This window comes from Bos indicus, chromosome 8 (genome assembly GCF_029378745.1).
Source record: "Bos indicus isolate NIAB-ARS_2022 breed Sahiwal x Tharparkar chromosome 8, NIAB-ARS_B.indTharparkar_mat_pri_1.0, whole genome shotgun sequence".
Classification (NCBI taxonomy): Eukaryota; Metazoa; Chordata; class Mammalia; order Artiodactyla; family Bovidae; genus Bos; species Bos indicus.
In genome coordinates this window covers 99609282-99632052 of record NC_091767.1, presented here as the reverse complement: position 1 = coordinate 99632052, position 22771 = coordinate 99609282, and the positions used below count along the sequence as shown (strand labels likewise).

Genomic DNA, 22771 nt, shown 5'->3' with positions numbered 1-22771 from the left:
GGGGATTATAAAAACTATAGTACCAAGTTGGTCTGAGGAATAAATGAGGCAATGCATGTAAAGCGTTTAGCATAGTTTCCAGGGCATAGTAAGTTCTCAAACAGTAGTTTTGCATTTCTCACATCATGTGAAAGGGCTTTATGAGCAATCAAGTGGTATCCTAACATAAGGCATTTTGACAAGGAGCTCTCCTTGTGTAAAACAGTCATATGTTTGCCCTGCAGACTGCATATACAAACCAAATGGTTTACATAAGAGCTAAAAATCAATCTAAGGTTCTGAAAAAGAGTGTCCCCTTCCATTTCAGATGGCCTTAGGCCCCGTTTTAATTCTCAGTCATGTTGAATAAATTTACTGTACTCTGTTCTTTGGGAACCTATATCAATCCAACTACCCAATCATCTTATAGATATTTCTTGGCTTTCTACCAAGTGTCGGGCATAGTACTTCATGTTTAGGACAGAAGAGTCTCTTCCCTCCTGGAGCTTAGTCACCAAAAAGTGCAATGGGCAGAGAAATGATACTTATAATTATGGAAACATTCAGCACAGCTTGGGTTTGAACATCTACTTGTGGCAACCCAAATAATTCATCTGTACCAATAATGAGCCCTCTTTTCTTCTTTCATTCCCCTATTTATATGCTCTTATCATGAGCCTGGATTTCTGATGAAATCTAAAGTTGTTAGTAAAGGCACAGATCAGATAAGCAGCAGAGCATAACTAAAAGAGCCAGTGACCTTGCTATAAAATTGTCTTCAGGTCCACGAGATTATGATCGGACTGGCTCAGGAGTGAAGCCATCCTACAACTGGCCTTTTGAAGATTCAAAAGCCAAGCCCTTGGGGAAGGTATGTAGATGAGTCTCTGCTGCACAATTAATAGAGTACTGTGTGTGTGTGAATATAGCTCTAGCAAATCTAGAACTCTTGTTCTAGATTTTTGCATATTAACTTTGTCTCCTAAAGTGTGTTCCTTTCCTTTCTGGTTTAAGAAAAGCACTTGCCTCCAGGGCTCTGATAATAATAAATACACACATCACAGGTACCATGAACCAGCTGGGGTTTTAATCCTTGCTACTGTTCTGTGGGGTTCATACCATTACTACTTGCATTTCACATATGAAAAAACTGAACCAAAAGGAGGTTTAAATAATCAGACTAGTAGAAGGAAAAGTTAACATCTGACCCCAGAACTCTGGGTATGGAGTCAATGGTCTGGAATACCATGTTCCACTGCTGCTCAGTGGCTGGGAGGAATCTGAAGGAGGAAGAATCAGAAAGGACAATATACATTCTCCATAGAAATAGAGAGAAAAAAACATAGTAAGACCTGATTTAAGGTTTTATCTTCCACAAATTAATTCAGATTTAGGTCTGGTGGGAGAAAGAAAAAAATCAATTCTCTCTGAACAGTCCTCTAATATTAATTTTTCTTTCCAATGCTTAGGGAATTCAAGTGAAGCGCTTCACTTTGAGTAGCAATCAGCCTAGACAACTTTATTTTGGGGATGTGAAACAAAAGACAGATGTGTTAAGATGTGCTAATATTTGACCCCCCATCTCTTCCACAGAAGGTAGATAGGGCCCAGTTTTATCTTCCTTGGGTGGATGAGACCAGATTTTCATCAATCTTATGTTGACTCAAAGGGAATGTGGGCTTAGGGTCTAATTCTTAAACTACCTTCCCCCAACTGAGAACCACAGTTAGACACTGAAGAAGGTCCATGTAAAGATATTTGCAGTATTTATTTTATATTTTCTGGAAAAAAAAAAAAAAAAACACCCACTGATAATCATCAATTCATATCTATAGTTAACTACATTTATTTTGCTAAACATGGAGATATAAAATATATTGTGTTGGCCAAAAAGATTATTCAGGTTTTCTGTAGGATGGTATAGAAAACCCAAACAAACATTTTGGGTCAAACCAAGATATTGTGCTATAGGTCAGCACAGCCAATCTGAAGAATAATTTGCAATAGGTAGTGAATGTGAGTCTGTATAAGCCCCAGAACAAGTGCTTTTACTTCTAGATATATTTGTAGACCTTCTTCCATGGGTCACACAAAGAGCTATGTACAATAACATTCACTGATTCATTGTTTGTAATGGCAAAGAAAAGATACAACCTACAGTTCGATCACCAGAAGGATAATCAATACATATGTACTCATTCAATGGAACACTATACACGGCAGCTATGATGAGTGAAGTAGAGCTGGAAGTATCAACATGGACACATTAAAAAATGATGCAGACAGAATAAAGATTACTGGGCGCTAAAATATGATACATTTATGGAAAGTTCTAGAACATGCAAAACCATTAGATATAATTTATGTATACAGACATATATAGTATATAGTATAAGGATAAAAACATGCATGGAAACAATCAATGCCAAACTCCAGAGAAGTTTTCTCTCAAGAGAGAAAGAAATGAAAGCTGGGAGAAGTAACAAGAGGGCTTGAATGGTATTGGTAATATTTATTTCTTTATAAAATATTAAGGAAATATTACAAATGACAAGAATGGACAAGGCTGGCCTCATTATTTTACTCTGTCATAGACTTGGCGCACTGGCACATCCTTGGCTCCATGGGATCACGGACATTGTTCAGGTGACTACTATCTTCTCAGAACCGAGAAAGTGCCTGATGTGTAATAGGTCCTGGATAAACTGTTAACCAGGTGAATGAATAAATGATTCTCTACAATTCTGTACATCTGCAACAAGTCTTTTAAAATAAAAATGATGCTATAGAAATTAAAAATATAAAAACCAATATGCTTTCTCATAGCACATAAATAAGTCAATATATATGTGGAAAAAATGGAAAACATTTTAAAATGTGCTTTTTCATACTACAGGTTTGAGAAATTTGTGTAGAAGGAAGTTGTAGGGTCGAGGCTTTGGGGGAAATATAATGCTTGCAGGAGCGTCCAAAACAAAAACACAGGTTTAAAGATGGCAGGGAGGGGGAACTGGATTGGTTCACAGTTGGAATAAGTTATCCTAAAGCGATGGCGTGGAGCTCTCTGGGTTTGTGTTAAGCCAAACCAAGGACTAATCCAACCCAACAGCCCCCGTCCACTTGAGCTACATGATTTTCTAACCAGACCAGAGCAGATTTGTTATCAGCTTCTAAAAGAACAAACAAAAATCCAAATAGCCCATTGGTTGTGCCCTCTAGTCCAAACATCTTCCAGATCCATGAGCATGGCAAGGTCTTGTCCAGCCCAGCAAAGCACAGTCTCATATACCACTGTTGCATAGATGCCAACATTTCAAGGCAATCATCCCATTCAGAAAAGGAAGGGAGGGAAAAAAAAAACCATCAGGAAACGGCAAACCACGACAGCATGCACTTGGGTCGGGCATGCAGGAAGACCAAGACAAACAAGTGGAAAAGTACCTCGGAAGTCACCTTGCAAGACAGTAACTTAGAGGTGTACTGGCAGAGAGGGAAAAACCAGGGTTAGTAAATGGCAGAGACATGGGGAACACCCCTCAGCTGGGGACCAGCACGAGGAGGGTGGGGGCGGGGGTGGGGGGGACAGGAGGGGAAGTGACGTCAGGAGACCAGGACACACCCACACCAAGGCTTGCTTCATCTGATATCAGTTTATTAAAAAGTGTATCTTTTGTAGCAAGCAGATACCCTATTATTTCTTCATAAAAATATCAGATAAGCCAGACTTTGTTAATTCAAGATTTGTCACTTCCATTTGCTATGATCTGAATTAACAAGATTCTTTCCCCTGTTGTTTATGCAACCAGTTACCCCCCAGCAAGATCTTTAAGGGTCATGTTGGACTTGTTAGAATCTGTAGTCATCTGTAGACAAACAGCCCTTTCCTCTTCCTGTAGGCCTCTCTGAGCCCAAAGTAGTCTTGTCATCTGTTGTCTCATGAAAAGAAGACCCTAACCACAGACAAAGAATGGTTTGAATGCAAGCTTTGTGGAGGCAGATTCTCTGAACCTGATCTAAGGATGGCACTGCCATGAGACAGCAAGCAGCCTGCTTCATCTCTACCTTGGGGGGCTTAGATAGGTTCCTGAGAATGGGGTAATTATGTCGGAACTAGAATGATCCTTTAGTTCCTCTAGGAAACTAAAAGTCACTGTAAAGAAAGCTCAGCGAAAAAATGTCCTGGCTGTGGGTGATGAGTTAGAAGGACCGACTTCTGACAGCTCCCTTCAGACTTGTGGTCCTGACCTTACATTTATACCACACGGGACCTTGAAGGCACTAACTGGTTTCTGGCAGGGTGACCATAGGCTGGATGGGGGATCATATGACTATGATCACCGACTGCTTCTTAGGTGCTGCATTTGGAAAACATGTTGCATCATGATCAGACTGATGACCAGGGGCTGATGAATGTGGAGTGTTCCCCTCCCCTGCATGTTCCTAGGGTGTGTGTGAGAACTAGGGGAATGAAGCATCACTGAGGGTGACTGAACTCTCAGCCTGCAGCGTAGGGGCATTGGAGGCAGACAAGCCTCCTCCGCCCACCCAGGGACAGTTCAGCGAGAATTCGTCAAAGATGTCTTGGTCTGGAAGGAAGTGTGTGTCAGGAATTCTTGGAAAAGTGGTAAGTGGGTAGGGTTGGGGTTAGCAATCCTCCTACCCCTAAATTAGCCAAGGGGGCACTAAGAGGTAGAGCCTGGCTGAACCTCAAGCATGGTGACACTCATCAGTGACCACGCCAAGCAGAAGGCCCCAGGAATTAACCCAGGAATCAAAGAGACCTTGGTTTAACCCAGGAATCGAAGAGGCCTTCTCTTATTCCAAGACAGGCAGGAAAGGCTGAAAGCCTTCTCATAACTACCTTAGGGGCAAAGGAGAAAGAAAGAGAACACAGGAAAACCCACCAAGGGTAGATTCAGTGCGAGGCCTGAGGATGGGGCTAAAAGCCCAGGAGGCTGTACTTTGGACTCAGCACAGCATCCCTTCCACTGAGAAAGGGAAAGCAAGTCTACCAAACAAGTTCAAGAGCACTCCTGATTCAAGAACTCATTGCCTTCTGAGACTAGGTCAGGTTGGAGGAAAAACTGGCCAGAAAAACAGTGTTGCCTCAATATCCTTCCTTTGCAAGGTACCAAGAAACCCTACAGGAAATTATGATTCATTAGGACCTTATGAGTTGCATGACTGACCAGAGACAGCATCAGGCCCAGATAAGGGGACATTTCCATGTAAGATAACATTTCCGGATTAGAGAAACCTATACTGCGAGCAGGACGGCTGCTCTGCACAAAAACACCAGGTGGGGGATGGATGAGGTTGAGCTCAGTGCCCCGGTCTCCTCCCCAGCTGCACAGCCGACTCAGGACTGCACCCTCACAGAGTTTTAGAAAAGCGTGCCTTTTCCTAATTCTCACAAGAGTCCTTAAAGGCTGGTAAACAGCCCGGTAAACAGCCCAGGGTAAGTGCGTAGGGTTGGGGTTAGCAATCCTCCTACCCCTAAATTAGCCAAGGGGGTACTAAGAGGTAGAGCCTGGCTGAACCTCAAGCATGGTGACACTCATCAGTGACCACGCCAAGCAGAAGGCCCCAGCCCAGGCGGATGAAGACCGTTGCTACTGAAGCATTACTGTGCCCCAGGTCTGAGCTGGGGAACAAGGATGGCCATTTGGGGGTCACTTTTTCAGAAAAGGGATTGTTTTCCTGGTTCCTTGTCACTGACTTCATCCCCAACTGCAAAATGAAGCAAAACATCCACAGATGACTTTCACATCAACTCCTGGGCAGATGTTCCCAGAAAGAGAGATTCATGATTTCATATTTCACCTTCTGTTGTTCTCTGAGCCCTCACTTTGGTTTGAGGAGGAGAGAGGCTAGCTGAAGAGTATGAAGAGCTGCCTCATGCCACTGCCTGCCAGGGACTCCTTGAGCCAGAGTCTTCCCTCCTATCCCACATATGATATTTTATCAAGTGGGGAAATGGAAGGTCCTGAACTAGGGACAGGTCTCCAGATGCCAGTGCTACTCTGGGGTGGAGGGATGCTATACCTGTTTTGATGGTAAGGATCAGTGGTTTTCCCCCAGATAAGTTGGCAAAAACTACTCATGCAAACTGCAGGCACAGCTACATTTGTCTTCTCTTTCTTCTCTCCTCCCATCCTCATTAACATCACTGTACCCAGCGCATCACTACGCACACATCCCAGTCTTGGTTTTAAGCCTGCCTTCTCCTTGGGAAGTAGAGTATGTAAGAATTCTCTTCATTCAGTTCAGAAAGAACTTGCCACTTCCTAAGGGTGAACACTTGTGGTTGGGTCCTGATCACACGTGAGTGACTCATAGCTGCCGAGTGGCTTTGGGGAAGAAATGGTGGCAGGCCCAAGTGCTGAGTCACAATGGACCCAGATGACTTAGGATGATAGAAGCTGGAGGAGCTAAGAAGCCACATCTTACCCTGAGGATCATGTATGTGGATGGAGCAAGAACAGAATTACCAGCTTCTGGGGCAGGGAAGCCAGTGACAAAATTCAGGCTTCAAGCCATCCATCTGCTCCCTATGGTTAATATTTTGGTATGAAAGACAATTAAAGAAAGGCCACAGATCAGCTAGGAAAAGAGATGAAGGCTTGTTCATTCCTACAGGTAAACTTCAACATATTCTGCAGTGATTGATGGTGACACAATAGAAAGATTCCCTGAATCAAAAGGACTAAGACAGGTTAACAGGTGGCTCTGAGATGAAGTCTCACTGATGATCATTCATTTGCTTTAGAACAGTATACTACAGTTCTTTCAAAAGAACTGTAATATACTGTTCTTTTGTTTCTTCCAGATTTGGGTCTCTTAAAAGAGATACAGTAGGTTGGATAGATTTTTTTTCTATCCCTAAGAACTTTCAACAGCGAAAAACTTGGTTCTCTTGCAGTATCAACAACAGTGCAGAACACTTGGCCTTGACTTTGAGATCTGGGAATATGAACAGTTTGCTTAGTAGGTTTCTTCCTTATCTAAAATGTTGATATACTTGAAAAAAAAATAAAACAGAGACAGGAGTGTGTAAGTAAAGGGCAATCAGTATTAAAAGGCTGATTCCAAGCAGCTTCCTTCATGCAAAGGGGGAAATCCAACCTGAGTCGAATACGTCAGGTGGCTGCCTAAGTATCAGAGTCTGTTCATCTCTGCCTATGACATGAGTGCGAGCAGGCTCTTTACTTCCAGGTATGGCGTTTTCCCCTGACACCTGCCCTTCAACACAAAAGGCATGCACAAGAGATACAGAGGGGGTGCTTCAAAATCACTCGTCTGGGTCACATGCAAAGTAATCCATTAGTTCCTCCGTATCCCCACATCCCAGCCAACTTCCACCAAGGTTGCCGATATACAGTGTGAAATCGTACATACAGCCCCAAGCTTCAAGATGGTCACAGGCTCCAGAAAATACCTAAAGGTTAACTCCATAATTTTAAGAAAGGCTCAAAGAAGGGCAGAAAGGGTCTTACAGGCTCAGAGAAGGAGCCCCAGTGGTGGAAACCTCAGCAGCAGCCATCAAGGGCCAGGCCCATCCCACTGTACAATACAGGGAACAGCCCAGAAATACTCCAGCCCACCAGAGGAGCTGGGTTAGCTTTCCAAGCAACTGAGGTACAAGCCCAGGTAAGAGGCTGAGAGACACCAAGTGGGTCATTCGGCTGCCACAGGCACATTCACTTTCTTTACCACTAAAATGTTCAGTATCCTTTCACTCAGCCAACTAGAATATGAAAGGCAGTTAATCAGCATGGAACTCCTACTGTGAGCCCCGTCGTGTTCAAGTTTAAGGTGAGCAGAGAATTTATCATCCAAACTGGGGCACTTTTAAGAGGGAAAGGAGATGCTATTAATAATTACACGAGGATAAGAGGCAGAAACCAGGACTGTCCTGGGTCAACTGGGGCATATCCTCAACCGACCTGAGCTATTTCAGGGGAGGAGGTGGTTACCTCAATAAATGCTAAGAGACAGAAGCCAGCAGACTCCGAGGTTGACATGGACCCCTGAGGCTGATCCCCAGGCTCCTGGCTGTGCAGGCTGTGGGGCACAAGGGCTCTGAAGTCTCTTACTAGAGAAAGAAACCACAGAGCAGACGACTTTCTTCGCGGCTGATGGGCACGTCACATGCAAAGTTCTTGGAGCTGAGGGTAGCAGGGTAGCCGTGCGGTTTTTACTGTCATTTTAAAAGGCTCTTTCCTGACACACTGTACACATGGGCTTGGTAGCAGCTGAAACATACTGAGCCTTCCGAGCACTGGGTACCACTTACAAGGACTGCCTGGAGCTGACACTGAAGGATCAGCCTCATCATAGGTCTCTGCAGCGATCCCTGACCTTTTTGGTACCAGGAACTAGCTTCACAGAAGACAATTTTTCCATGGACCAGGGTCGGGATGGGGGGATGGTTTTAGGATGATCCAAGTGCATTACATTTATTGTGCACTTTATTTCTATTATTATTATTATTACATCAACTCCATCTCAGATCATCATCAGTCATTAGATCCCAGAGGTTGGGGACTCCTGCCTAGAGAAATAACATCTATACAGAGCAGGCGAGCAATGGCTGCGGTCAGCTCCCTGGTGTCTGTGGGTGATTTCAGAGAGCTTACGTCCTTCTTTCTGTGTTCCCCCTGCGTGGTATCTTTCTACACATCCCATATCTCATGTACAAGCTGTGCCAGTAGATTCAGACCAAAACTTGGCAGTAAAAAGACCCACTCTTTGCATGATCAATGTTTTTGAGAAACAAGACAAACCCCAACCCAACTCCAGGCATGTTAAAACCACACATTTGAAAATTGGTGCTGGTCCCATGATGCTGGCCAGAGAGCCGCACACACATCAGAGCCTGATCCAAAGTACCATACACCAGGCCGACGTTCACCCTTGGATGCAGGAAAGAGGAAAGAGGAGAAACTTACACTACTATCATCCATTCTCTCGCGCCTTTTAGATTTGTGTGTCTCATAGTCTTCCATGAGGGTCTGCATCAGATTCTTGGGCCGCTGCGATCCGGCGGCCTCTTCGGGGGCTAAGTCAGGCTGCAAGCTGGGACCTTCAGGTGTGGGGGATGGAGGAGGTCTGACTTTCTCTATTTTCCCTGAAACAAACAACACGAAGATAACACCCTTTCTAATAAGCTTGTCTGCTCACGACAGCTTTCGGAAAGAAGAGAACACTGGCAAAAAAGCAACCTGTGACATAGAGCATGGTACCAGAATGATGGTTAAGTGCAGGTCATTTTATTACAAGGATCCAAGTGCTTAAGGATTAATGTCACAAATGCATCCAACAAAGACCTCAAGGAAACTGGTTCTAAAGTCAGTTAGACCAAAGAGACCTGTCAAGCATTTCGCAAATATGACAGACAGACAGACACATAGACAGACATTGGCTCTGGTTGTTTTGGGGACATGTATTCTATTTGAATCTTAAAGGCCCATTTCTTACAGATAAGGAAAACTGAGGCTCTGCAAAGGGAAGGCTCTGCTGAGTCACCAGGAGGCTGGCGATGGTATCCAGGTCTCCTGGTTTCCTTCCCAGGCTCTTTCTCATCAGAGGTCACCGATGGTCAGATGACTAGCCCGCGTTTTTCGTATGGACAGCAGGGGTTGTAAAACCCCTGAGTGAGAACTAAGCCTGTTCTTCCTGGTCTTACATCGATCAGCCAGCTTCACTTTTTTACCTTACCTGCCATGGTCCTGAAAGCATTTAGGTTTGAGTTCCCAGGTCTTAAGGAATGAATGCCAACAACCGCAGGTTCAATGTTGTAGGAAAGGGGTGTGACAGACTTGGGAAAGGTGAGGTTCCAGCTTTTGAGATGCCAAACAGGAATTCTCAGGATGAGATCAGGTCCTCAGTCGCAGTGGTGTGGTGATGTCAGGCACTGCAGCCACGACTGCCTGCATCCCACCCTCTCTGGAAAAGCCTGGCCCTGACTTCTGGCCCAGGTAGGAGTGGGTTTTATTGCCAGAGCCCCAAATGCACCTCTGAGAAGTAGCTTCAGGTTCAACAGTCATGATGTTTTCAACTATGCCCCTTGTGGGAGACATAGGGACTGTAAACAAGGAATGTAGAGAAAACACACAAAATATACGGGGCTATTAAAGCACAAAAGTTTGGAAACGACCAGGGGAGGTTCAAGACCCACGTGACCCCCCTCCTGCAGACCCAGGATGAAGGCAGGTCATCTTTCTTTGCCTTACTCCCCAGACTGCCTGATGTAGCCAGCCAGAATCACAAGTGAAGCCTGGGGTCTGCATCTCTATGTGGGTGGCTATAAGACTTTACCAGGCAGCGCTCCTTTGATGGGAGGTGGGAAGCCCCTCAGAGTTCAGGAAGCTTGGGTTTTAATTTCTGCTCTCTCATGAACCAGCCATGAGGTTGGCTGTAGACAACCATGTTATGTTCCCACTTTAATCTTGGATTGATCACTTAGGTTCTCCAAGTTTCAACTTCCCTAGCTTGCCTGGAAAATCCCACGGACGGAGGAGCCTGGTAGGCTGCAGTCCATGGGGTCACCAAGAGTCAGACACAACTGAGCGACTTCACTTTCACTTTTCACTTTCATGCATTGGAGAAGGAAACGGCAACCCACTCCAGTGTTCTTGCCTGGAGAATCCCAGGGACAGGGGAGCCTGGTGGGCTGCCCTCTATGGGGTCGCATAGAGTCGGACACGACTGAAGCGACTTAGCAGCAGCAGCAAGGAAATGAGAATACGGGGAGACGCTGTCTTAGAAGTCTACTCTAACTCAAACATTTTGCTATTCTATCAAATATATTTGGCAAGAAGATCAACCTTTACTGGTTTTAAAAAAAAGTATATGACCAGCCCATCTGGCAATTATGTAGGAAATTTTTAATTTTTAATACATTGGCACCGTTACATTAGTAACTTAATGAAACTCATTGCTTTGATCTCAATTACCCAGATCATTGGTAAAAAGTCTTTTGATATTAAGTAAGGGTACAAATATTTGAAGGTCTTGAAATCCTCTGGAAATGGTTTCTATTTTTTATTATGAAAATTAGGAAATGCTATCATGATGCCAATGGACTTATCAATTATATTAACATTATCAAGATTTTACCACTCCTGTTTCATCTATGCTATCTACCTGTCTTCCTCCCACCACTCTGTACGAAAATATTTGAAGCAATCTCAGACCTCAGGCAATATAATTCTGGAATACTTAGTATGTATTTCTAAAAATTTTGATTGACTTTTATAATGAAGCTTTGAGAAATAATACAGCCCAGTGGCCAGCACGCAGTTCTAGAGCCAGTGTGCTTGGGTTTGAATTCATTACTTAGCAGCAAAATACCCTTGGGCAAGTTACTTGTTTCGTTTTTTTAAGTTTTTCTATCTCAGTTTCCTAATCTATAAAACTGGCACGTTGATAGAAGTACCTACCTCATACAGTTGGTACAAGAACCAAATTAATATTTATAAAGTTAATCTTTAGAACAGTAAGCATCCAGTGAGTCTAGTCATTATTTATTTGGAATCTCAAAGAATAATTATGTCTATGGAGTAAGAATGAGCAATTTTCTAGGAAATTCTGCATAAAAATTTGGCAACTCTTTTAAAACTAGAAACAGATACCAAAAGATCAGGTTGGTCACTTTCCAACTGACCTCTCAAGAGGTCCCAATCATCTCCTACTAGCCATTCCTCCAGTACTAAACTCCTAGAAAGACAGTCTGTATTCACTGCCTCAAACTTCACCCCTTCACACATTCCACAGTAGGACCCCTGACTCATAACACTTTGTTTATACTTCTGTAAAGCCTTTTTCACACCTTGACTTGTGTCATATCTGGTTGTTTAAACTCTTCTTCTCAGTTAAGCTATAAAGTCACCTGAAGACAGGAATCAGCTCAGTCTGAGGCTAAGAACTCCCCTCACTCATCTGAATATACACTCTCTAGGGCAGGACCTTGTCTGCCCTGGTCACTGCAGGATCCCAGCACCAACTGTGGCATCTGGCACAGGCAGAAGTTCATGGCTGTTGAATGAACCAGTAAGTCCACTGAAATACACATAGCAGCCACTAATTAAATAACTTGTGGACTGGGACAGAATTCCCAATACAGAATCTGAGCAAAGAGTTTAAATGTCTTCACCAAAGCACATGAAATAAAACGATTGTGGTCTACAGAACCATAGACACGAACAGCTTTGGAGTAACAGCAAACACATTTATACAGCATTTCAATGATAGGTTTCTTCATGTCATTTGACCCTTAAAACAACCCTGGGATGTAGTAATCAGGGGGGATGTCATGACATCTCTGAACAGTTTAGACCCTGGAGGCTCAGATGCTTAACATCAGTCCAAATTATATTAGCTAGCAACAGTCAAGGTTAGGTCTGGAATCCAAATTGTGTCAACTGTTGCTAAACTATGTAATTGGGTGTGTGCTGAAAGAGAATAACAGAAGGTGAAAAGTTACTACAGAGAAGTGGTCAGCTATTAAACATTAAAGCCATTTCCTGCTCCTCCGTCCATGGGACTTTCCAGGCAAGAGTACTGGAGTGGGGTGCCATTGCCTTCCCCGGTTTATTTCTTAGTACTCCAGCAAATCCATCCCTGAAGCCAGTTTTACCAGTTACGACCACTAGAGGTCACATGGGTAATAGGAACCAAAGACTGCCTTAGCAGGTCTGCAGTGGCAGCTTCCAGAGAAGGTGGCGGGGACGCCTGGGAGACAACAGGTTTCAGATAACCAGGCTTACGTTTGAGCCTCAGGAGAAGCAGTCACAGATCCCCAGAGAAAGGAGACACTGCACCCCACCCCCAGACCTCTGGTCTGGTTGATATCAGGGGAAGTCAGCTTGCTGGGGCTTCTCTGCTGTGATCTCTAACCACCCTGCCTCCAGTATGGTTCCAACTAAGCCTGGAATTCTCACCCCATCTTAGGAATCACACAGGTCATCAAAAACCTAGTTTGCAGCTCAATCAAGTTTTCCCCTTGATTTGTTGTCGTTCAGTTGCTAAGTCATGTCCGACTCTCTGGGACCCCATGGACTGTAGTAAACCAGGCTCCTCTGTTCATAGGGTTCTCCAGGCAACAATACTACAATGGGTTGCCATTTCCTTCAGGGGATCTTCCCAGACCAGGGATCGAACCCATGCCTCCTGCACTGGCAGGAGATTACCACTGAGCCACCAGGAAAGTCCCTTTTCCCCTTGATCAGGATGGTGAAAAATGTCTCATGCTCATCCCCCAGCAGTAGACACTGCAGACACCACCATTTGGGCCTCATGACACAAACAAGTAAGCAAGTGATGCAAGTAATTTGCGGTACAGGCCCGAGAGGTCTCTCTCATCCTGTCTACAGCCCTGGGGGGCCTCTTGAAATTCCCTGGCCCTTAGGACACAATTCATCAGGATCTTCAAACAGTGATGGTTATCTCTGGTGTTTGCTGGCATGAACCCAGATTCCGCTACCCTCAGGTTCCATCTCCACTTGTCTCACCAAAACTGGTTCTCAGTCTGTTCAGCTGGGAAGGACTGAACAGCTGACAGTAGCTGGAAGTGTCCTCTATTTCAATGATAAACATCCTGTTATCTAGTTTTGTACCTGGGCAGAATACTCTACAAAACATTTCCCTTAAAGGAGCCAGCTGGCATCCCTGGGGTGTCATGTAGACCTCAGGGCAGACCTGTGTTGGTCTTGGCCAAGAGCTGCTACCTGACATTTACAGAGCAGGGGTGATGTGAGTTTCACGACTGACATAGGAACCAAAAGAACAAAGCTAGATTGCAATTCGGAGTGGAGGGTAGAAAATGTTCTCAAGTTTATGTCCTACACGTGATTTTGTCCAAACTATTCCGTCTAGAGTGATTTTAGATTTAAGCATTTAAAGGTGTTTGAGGATAAGCAGCTTCACTTGGCAGGATGATGCCAAAGCTGTGTTTCTAAAATCATGTCCTATTACCTTAGCTTTGTAAGATAGTACTCAATGCTGCAAACAGTCAAAAAGACATTGGTCAAATAAATTTGAGACATACTCGACTAAAGAAAGTTTTAAATAAAACAAGATAGCTTTTCTTTACCAGAGGACTTCTCCGAAGTTTTAGTGCTAATATGATTGTGAATCTCTAGTTTAAGGATGGGTGTACAGCACTTCTCAAATTTATTTAATTACAGAACCTCATTTCATAGAAACCCTATTAACATCTCAAGTTTGGGAAATTACCATTCTATACTAGTTAACCATTAACCACCAATTGTAGGCACAGGTTCAGCTAATAATTAAGTATAGGCACAAAGCTTATGTATAAGAACTTTTATTACTGTTTCTTTGTTTATAATTACATATGTGGAACAACAAAAGCATCTGACTATGGGACAAGGGTTAAATTAGTTATGGCTTATTCAGATGTTGGTGTATTATGTAGCCATAATAAATCATGTTTTAGTCTCTCAAATTTAAAGGAATAGTTACAGTCATGGAAGATACTCAAAATACATTAAGAGAAAAAGCAGATTGCAAAAGCAGAAATATTGCAGGGGCTGAAGTGTGCAGGCTCTAGAGCTCGACTGCCTGGTTTAAATCCTAGCTCATTACTTATTAACTGTGTAAAAGTTAAAAAAAAAAGTGCACACATGACACACAGTAAAAGCTAAATCAGGGTAAGATGAACAGTCTATCGTGGGCAGAATAAAGGCTTCCACAAGCATACCCAAGCCCTGATTTCCCAAACTTGTGAATATACTTCTTTACATGGCAAAAGGACTTTGAAGGTGTGATTAAGTTAAGGACTTTGAGATGGAAGACTATTCTAGATTATCCTGTTTGGTGAAATGTAATCACAAGGGTCCTCATAAAAGAGATGGAGGAGGATCAGAGAGAGGGATCTGAAGATGCTATGCGGTTAACTTTGAAGATGAAGGAAGAGGTCACAAGCCAAGGAATGCAGGCAGCCTGCAGAACTGGAAAAGGGAGGGAAATGGTCCTCCCTAAGAGCCTCTGGAAGGAACACAGCTCCACCAACATCTTGACTGTACCCCAGAATGACTATATTTTAATCTGTTTGAAATGCTAAAGTCAAATACCACCGATTCTGTGGCTTTAACAGCAGAAATGATTTTCTCATCCTTCTGGAGGCTGCAAGTGTGAGATCAGCACAGGTGCCGGCATGCTCAGGTTCTAGTGACAGTATCCCTCCTATCGTGCAGATGGCTAACCTCCCTGCCGTGACCACACATCTCAGCGAGAGAAGGGGCTCTCTGGTCTTTCTGCATAAGGGCACTAATACCATCATGAGTGGCCTCACCCTCATGACCTCATCTAACTCTAATTATTCACAAGAGTCCTGTCTCCAACTACCATCACATCAGGGTTTAGGCCCTCACAACTTGAGGGGGGCAAAATTCAGTCCACAGCTGACACATTTCAGATTTCTGGCCTCGAGAACTATGAGATAGTAAATGTGTGTTAAGTCACCATGTGCTGTGCTCAGTCATGTCTGACTCTCTGTGGCCCCATGGACAGTAGCCTGCCAAGCTCCTCTGATCATGGAATTTTCCAGGCAAGAATACTGCAGCAAGTTGCTATTTCCTACTCCAGGGCATCTTCCAGACCCAGGGATTGAAAACCATCTCTTGCATCTCCAGCACTGGCAGGTGGATTCTTTACCACTAGTGCTACCTGGGAAGCCCTGTTAAGTCACTATATTTGTGATTTGCTACAGCAATAGTAGACTAATACACATAGAGACCTAATGTTATCTTCCATGCACGTAAGTGCATGAGAATAATTAGACATGTAGTGGTCAGGATTACAAATCACTTTTACCTTTATCCTTTGTTCTCTACATTTTTTTCTGCAATAAGCATGAATTAATTTTAAATTATACAACAAGCCAGAATTTTTTTCCTTTAGGTATTACTACTCATGCTAAGAAGAGCAGATAAAGTTGAGGCTTTAAACTTCATGGACTAGGCAGATCCAGACTTTCTTGTGTCTCACCAGCCAGCACAGGCCCAGGGAACCCCTGGGCTAACCCCTCCTGGAGGCCTCAGAGAAGCACTGGTCTTGTCTGCGTGACATGGGAGGCAGACTGAGGAGCAGAGGGGGCAGCAGAATTTCACTCCCAATTCATAAATGCTGTCTCCCACGATGGGTGGAAGAAAAAACCAGGAACCATGAATTTGGGTTTCCTGTTTATTATAAATAGTTAAGACACGTTCTGGTCCGGAGAGAGTGAGCCACACCTTGACTTGCTTCTGGCTTTTCCAAACAAGATGGATTTCCCTGTGCTGATGGGGGAAGAGAGAAAACCCCACAGTTCCTCCCACTCAAGGGAACCGGAGTGGAGGCTGCATGTCCTGGGTACACAGGCGCTGCCTTTCCTGACGGCCCACACCCTCCCTCTTCAGGAACTAACTTCAGGACTAACTTCTATGAAGCCAAGAGGGTGGAGTCCTAAAGTTTAGAAAACTATTTCGGTCAAACATTAGCTTTCTGGTGAGTATCATATTCTATATACATGGCGTCTAATGTCTTAAAAATCAAAGATCCTTTGTTTCTACATTTCTCAAAAGAAAAGAGAAAGCCATCACCCACTCTTACTTAAAAACCAAACCGAACAAAGACGCCCACCAAATAACATGCCTTGGCCCAAGCCTCCTTCAATGATCTCCTTTCTTCACGGAGCCTTGGGGTGTGCTTGCAAGCATCTAAATGACTCGCAGATCACCAGAAAGAAAGGAGTCCAGACTTAGGTTTTGCAATCCATTTCCTCCCAGTACAAGGGAATATCCTGCTTGTTGGATCCCACTGGCTTGTACGGTTCCAGCTGTGACCCACACACCCTTGCTCCTTTCATCTCCTCCTTTGAAGGCCCCAGGAGTGGGACAATGCGATGATATGAATCTTCATACTATAGGTCTAGCTCAGAAATGAGAAATGAGAAATATCCCTACCTGCTGACACAAGTCTCAGAAACTTCCAAATATTACTACTTCAGGGTAAGGAGGGATGAGTTGGGATGAGTTGTCATTTCTCTGAACGGAGCTGGAAAAGGAAAACTGGAGAAGGAAAGAGTTTTGCATCTCCAGGGCAAATATAGTTTAAGACCAAAAAAAGAAAAAAATTTAACTAAACCAGTAAGAATGAAAATCATGGTAAGTAGTGAATCCTGGACCAAGATCTTTTGGTTAAACACATTTCTACCAACATGGTGAGCCTGGCTCTATGAAGAAGACAACCACCCCCTAAAAGAAAATATTTTCATAGTGATTTGTAATTTCATTCTCACCCAACATGCTTAATAATGGCCTTTGTTTTCTGAAATCACAGGTGACTACTGAAAGCTAATTGTGAACTCAGATGTTATGAGAGAAACTAAATCTAAGGAAATAACGATGAATACTTCTCAGGACTAGAACGCAATTTTATAAAGCAAGCTGTGCCATTTATGTCAGGCTCCCAATAGCTACTGAATAACTCTTAAGTAATTCTGCTAAAAGTTTTCTAAGTCTTTTCCTAAAACATAACAAAAACTGCAATAACAACAAAAATAATAATAACCCTAAAGGGAAGCCTTTTGTGCACTGACTCTATGAACTTATTGATGAGGCTGATGCTATTTTATTCCCATTTTACTGGTGAAGAAACTGAGATTTAGAGAAGTGAAGTAAGTAAGTTACACAGCTAACAAGAAGCGGAATCAGGATTTAACCTTTAGAGATGAATCCAGAGAAATGACTGTCACATTTAAGCCCATAATTCTCCTTGCCCATCTTTAGTATGAATTTATATTTCAGTAATGAGAAATAAAAGATGGACTGAGAACACTGTGATGTCAGACGCATACAACTTTTGGGGAAACCTTGGATGTTTACCAAGGCCATGAGAAATAAAATACCATTACAGGTGATATGGATGTATTCCCCAGGGCTCTAATGGCCTGTCCTGCACACACTTCCCATGACCGTCCATGGTCCTCCACCCTGTAAGTAGTAAGTAGTTTATTCACAAAGATGAACTGGATCTGAAATACCAGTCTCCCTAGGGAAGCACATGGCAAGTCGCCATAGTTAGTACGAAAGTGTCATATCCTGCCCTAAAAGCCAACTGTCATGACGGCTATCTTGCTCCCAGGCCTGGCTTAGATGAAATCTAGCTCACATTTCTGATGAGGCATTAATTAGAGCAGGAGTTTTACAAGAATTAGGTCCTTTGATTCATCTCTTCATTCTCAGCTCATGACTGCATACTGATTTGCATGTGACTGAGTCTGAATCTTTGGAAGCAGCTCTCCTAACTTGGAGCACAGAGTAGCCAGACTCAGGAAAAGGAGCACCACGTGGTGTCCCCAGCAAGGCAGGTGACAACCCAGACAAGCCTGGGTATACCAGAAGACCCAGCACAATCAGCGGTGACAGCAGAACCTGCTGCAGAAGGGAGTGCTGGGAAGTGTTGCTCTTTTCCAAAGTTCTATAATCCAGAATACATGATCATAGGCTTGTCACAGAACAAAGACCAGAGTCTGTGTCTTCTCAGAAGTGAGGCTGATGGGTTTAACCATGGCAGTGGCCTTTTTAAACCACTGAAGGCAATGTCCAAAAAGAACTCTGAATTCTGTAACTTGAGAAGTCCTGATTTCACCACATACCTTCATCCCTTGCCAAACTATTTTGATCTAAACTTTCTTACCAATTCCTTCCCAAATGGCATGCATTTTTTTTTTTTTTAATGAACCTATTTGCTGGGTTCAGATACAAAAAATACAAGGAGTTTCTGGTTCAAGGCAGAAGGAACTATCTTATCTTAAAGAGCAAAAGAGAACAAAAGCAGAGAGCAGACATGGTGTTCAACAAACACTAGTAAATGAATTTGGTCAGCTCTGGCCCCACTTTGCCAGAAGTGTTCGGGCAATGGAGTGAACACGTTTTCCCCCTCATCCTCAGATTAAGAAACAGATTCCTTGCTTGAGTGCCTGTTCCTTTCAGACAATGAGCCTCTCTCTGGAGTGAATGACCGAGTTTCCTCCTGGGCATAAACATTCAGGAAGAACTCACAAGAGCAGCCAGGCTAGATGGCTGACGTGGACGATGTTAGTCCCTAGGCCATCTGCTTAGATTTTGGGACAGAACCAGCAGTTTTCCCTACTGTAATTTGAAGCACTGGAATTAAGTTCTGAAAGCACAAAGGAACCATCCTAGGTCACTAGGGTAGCACTGTCTCATGGCCTCTGCAAGAAAATTCATCCAGCTAGACCACTGGGAGCAGAGGACTCCAGAGCAATCATGGCTCCAAAAAGGAGAGGGAGGAGGACCCAGAGAAAACAGGGGTTAGCCCTGAGACCGGGGAGAGGGTAGAGGGAAACTTGAATGGAGAGAGGGACTGTTACTATGCACCTCATAGACCTCAGAAGCGGACGAGCAGGTCCAGCAGAGGACAAGAAGTGTACAAAGACTATGGCCTCTGAAGTCAAACAAGCCTGAGCTTGAACCTGGCTTTTCCACTTGCTAGCTGGGTGACCTCAGGCAACTGGCCTAATCTCTCTGGGCTCTGTTACTGAAAACGGAATAATACCACAGGTTAATGATCTCTTAAGCGACAATTCCAACCCCCTCCCCGGCCCCACCCCACCCCCAAAAAAATTTTATCATAACTTCTTTGGCAACAAAACCTGATGTGAACCAGCATGAGCTTCTTCTTGGTCTTTACTGATTCCACTTAATAGAACTAACTCTTCCTAAGTTTCACAACAGAAATCGAATTTGATGACAGGTGTTGCCCTGGACCTTACTGGGTATGTTAAATACTATTACATGCATTGAATGGCTTTTCTACATACACTTTATGGCCTTTCTAACATAAGAAAAATGTGGACTATATTTGGAAAAATATGGAATATACTCTCAAGAGTTTGGATAATTTGGATTCTATCTTGGAGGGCTGTTGGGGAGACTAAATGTGAAAATGAAAAGGAGTAAACTGTGTATGAAGGAATCAGAGTAGTACTCAACGTTAAGGTCTTGCTGAGTTGTAGCTAGCATGATTAGGCTTGTGTCACCAGCGAAAGTTCAGGGAACATGTTGGTAGATATAACTGTCTGTAGGACACCACATTAGCTTTAGAACCTTACACAAGGACTTCCCTGGAAGTCCAGTGGTTAAGGCACTTCCACTGCAGAAGACATGGGACTGACCCCTGGTTGGGGAGTTAAGATCCCATATGCCTTGTGGCATGGTCAAATAAACAAAATTGTAAAACAAAACAAAAAAAGAACCTTTACACAGTCAGCTGGGCCCCTGGAAGTGGCACAATTTGTACTTGCCAGCAGGACAGGGAAATCCTAGGCACTCCTGAAGGACAGCCCTCTCTTAGCTGGACCTGGGCGGGGGAATACTTCCATCAGTCACACACACAAGGTCTTCTACTCTGTGGAGGACTGGGGGCATCTCAAGTGAGACTCATACAAGGAGATCAAAGAAGTCAATCCTAAAGGAAATCAACCCTGAATATTCAGTGGAAGGACTGATGCTGAAGCTCCAATACTCTGGCCACCTGATGTGTACAGTCAACTCATTGGAAAAGACTCATGCTGGGAAACATTGGGAGCAGGAGAAGAGAGGGCAGCAGAGGATGAGACAGTTAGATAGCATCACCAACCCAATGGACGTGAATTTGAGCAACTCCAGGAGATAGTGATGGACAGGGAAGCCTGGAGCACTGTAGTCAAAGAGACATGACTTCACAACTGAACAGCAACAAGTGAGACTCAACCTAATCCAGCTGTTTATCGTGGAACGAGGCCACCAAGCTCTGCTGTCTGAATACTGTGCTGATATAAATACTTTTTTCCGCCTAGGACATTTTCTTTGTGACAGTGGAAGATAATGAAGGGAAAAGAAAAGTACCCAGTCCAAAAACTTTATAATAATATGATAATCACACAGGCAATCTTAATTCAAACTGACCACAGAAGTAAAAAAATACCCTTGGAAATTTTATTTTTATAAGGTGTATAACTATTACATCTTTCCACATATTAAAAGACCTCAACAGACAAGTTATGGGACTCAATATTCATATCTTTGCCTTGACCGCTATCCAGAATGTCCTACTGGGCAAACTGTCTGACTTGGTAAATCAATTCAACACCTGGCATGAAAATGCAAACTAGTTCAAAAAACTATGCTAATCATCACCTAACTAACTGGGTTTCTCTGGCCTGCCAAGAACTGGGAAGTGTAATCAGGATATCTAATAATAGACACAGCGCTAAAGAGAGAACTGTCCGTTGACACCCTTCCTATGAAAAGACATTTTGAAAAGGTCTAGATTGTAACTTGAGTACAATGTTTGGGTTTCCCTCCCAAACTCATTCCTCAAGGGTGTTTTACGGCAGTGTGGAGGTTGAGTACCTGCTGAAGAGCTTCCTTTATTCTCTAAGTACCATCCCACATCTTGGGAGCATAGCTTCTATTATAACCCAGGGCACTCGTCAAAATGGTGGCAGGCCTTTAGACCTACGTAGAAAAGAAGCCCGTGGGACAGACTCGGGAGAGCGGAATGACTTTTAAAATCCATCAATTCCCGGATGAAGGCAGGATAGCTTTAGCGGTGTGGAGATAATCACCCCTTTGAAAAGTCCTCCCTGGCTTACCACTGACCACAGGATAAAGTGTAAAATCTAAAACCTTTAGCATGATTCACATAGCTCTTCACCGTCTGGCTCCAAATCAACTTTCTTTTGTTTTGTTTTATATCTCTTCCTTTAACCCACCCTAACTTTATTTAAGTACCTCAAATGTGCTCTTCCTTTGGGGCCTCTCTAAGGGCCCTTCCTTGTGACTGGAACATCCTTTCCCTTTCCCTGAACAAAACTTCCACGCCTTCAGTTCAAAGCTTAGATGATAGTTTCGAGAGAAAGGAAGACTTTCGTTACCCTCCCCATAAGGTGGTCTTCCTGGCCCATGCTAACACAGGTCTCCACGCTCCTCTGTGATGAAACAGTTATCTTTGTTGGCTTCTTCTATTACCGAACTAAGTTCCCTGATGGTGGGGACTTTATCTGCCTTTTTCATTTCTGTATGAACAAATGCCACACAAACTCTATTTAAACTCTTCTTCCTTTAAAAATCACATTAGAGGGACTTTCCTAGAAGTCCAGTGGTTAAGACTTTGACTTCCAATGCAGGGGGTGGGAGCTCCATCTCTGGTTGAGGAGCTAGATTCTATAGGCCTCATGGCCAACCCACCCCCGACTCGCAACACAGAAATGATATTGTAACAAATTCAAAAGACTTGAAAAATAGTCCATATTAAAAAAGAAAAAAAGCTTTAAATAAAAAAATTACATAAGAACCAATGAGATTAAATTTCCATAAAATTTCTCCTAATAATTCGTCTTTGAAAATGACTACATACTTTTGAAAACAGAATCCCATCATCCTCCAGTCTCAAAAGGGAAGAGAACCAAATGCAATAACAAGTATCTTTTCAACACCCGGGGAAATATTTGGAAAGCACTTCTCTTTCCTTATCACATTTTGGCTCTCAGTGAATTTTACTTGCCTTAAGATTTTAGGATTCCAACATGTCACCAGCCTAATTTCTACTATAGATGTTAAAAAGTGTATTTTTCATCACTTAGTATCAAATTGTCACTATGAGTCATGCAATGAACTGGCTGAATCCCCTCTAATGGCATGAAACATAGAGTAGTAGAGTAGGGACTCGGCAACATCTCCATTCACAAAACCAAAACTGGAACCAACAGTTCTGATCC

The 22771-nt window shown here is 43.4% G+C and overlaps 1 protein-coding gene across 7 annotated transcripts in view; it reads right to left on the bottom strand.

Annotated features, from left to right (window-relative positions):
- PALM2AKAP2 (PALM2 and AKAP2 fusion) overlaps positions 1-22771 on the bottom strand; it is a 517050-nt gene that overhangs the window by 5788 nt on the left and 488491 nt on the right. For 4 of the 7 annotated variants that reach the window (XM_070795255.1, XM_070795258.1, XM_070795260.1 and 1 more), the window contains 2 exons: positions 8931-9109; positions 3421-3459 (listed from right to left, as the gene is read on the bottom strand). The exons of 1 other annotated variant lie outside the window; for it this stretch is intronic. In XM_070795255.1, coding sequence (XP_070651356.1) covers positions 3421-3459; positions 8931-9109 — 218 coding nt within the window. The remainder of the gene's footprint in view (positions 1-3420; positions 3460-8930; positions 9110-22771) is intronic. 2 more of the 7 variants (XM_070795256.1, XM_070795259.1) reach the window with 1 other exon arrangement.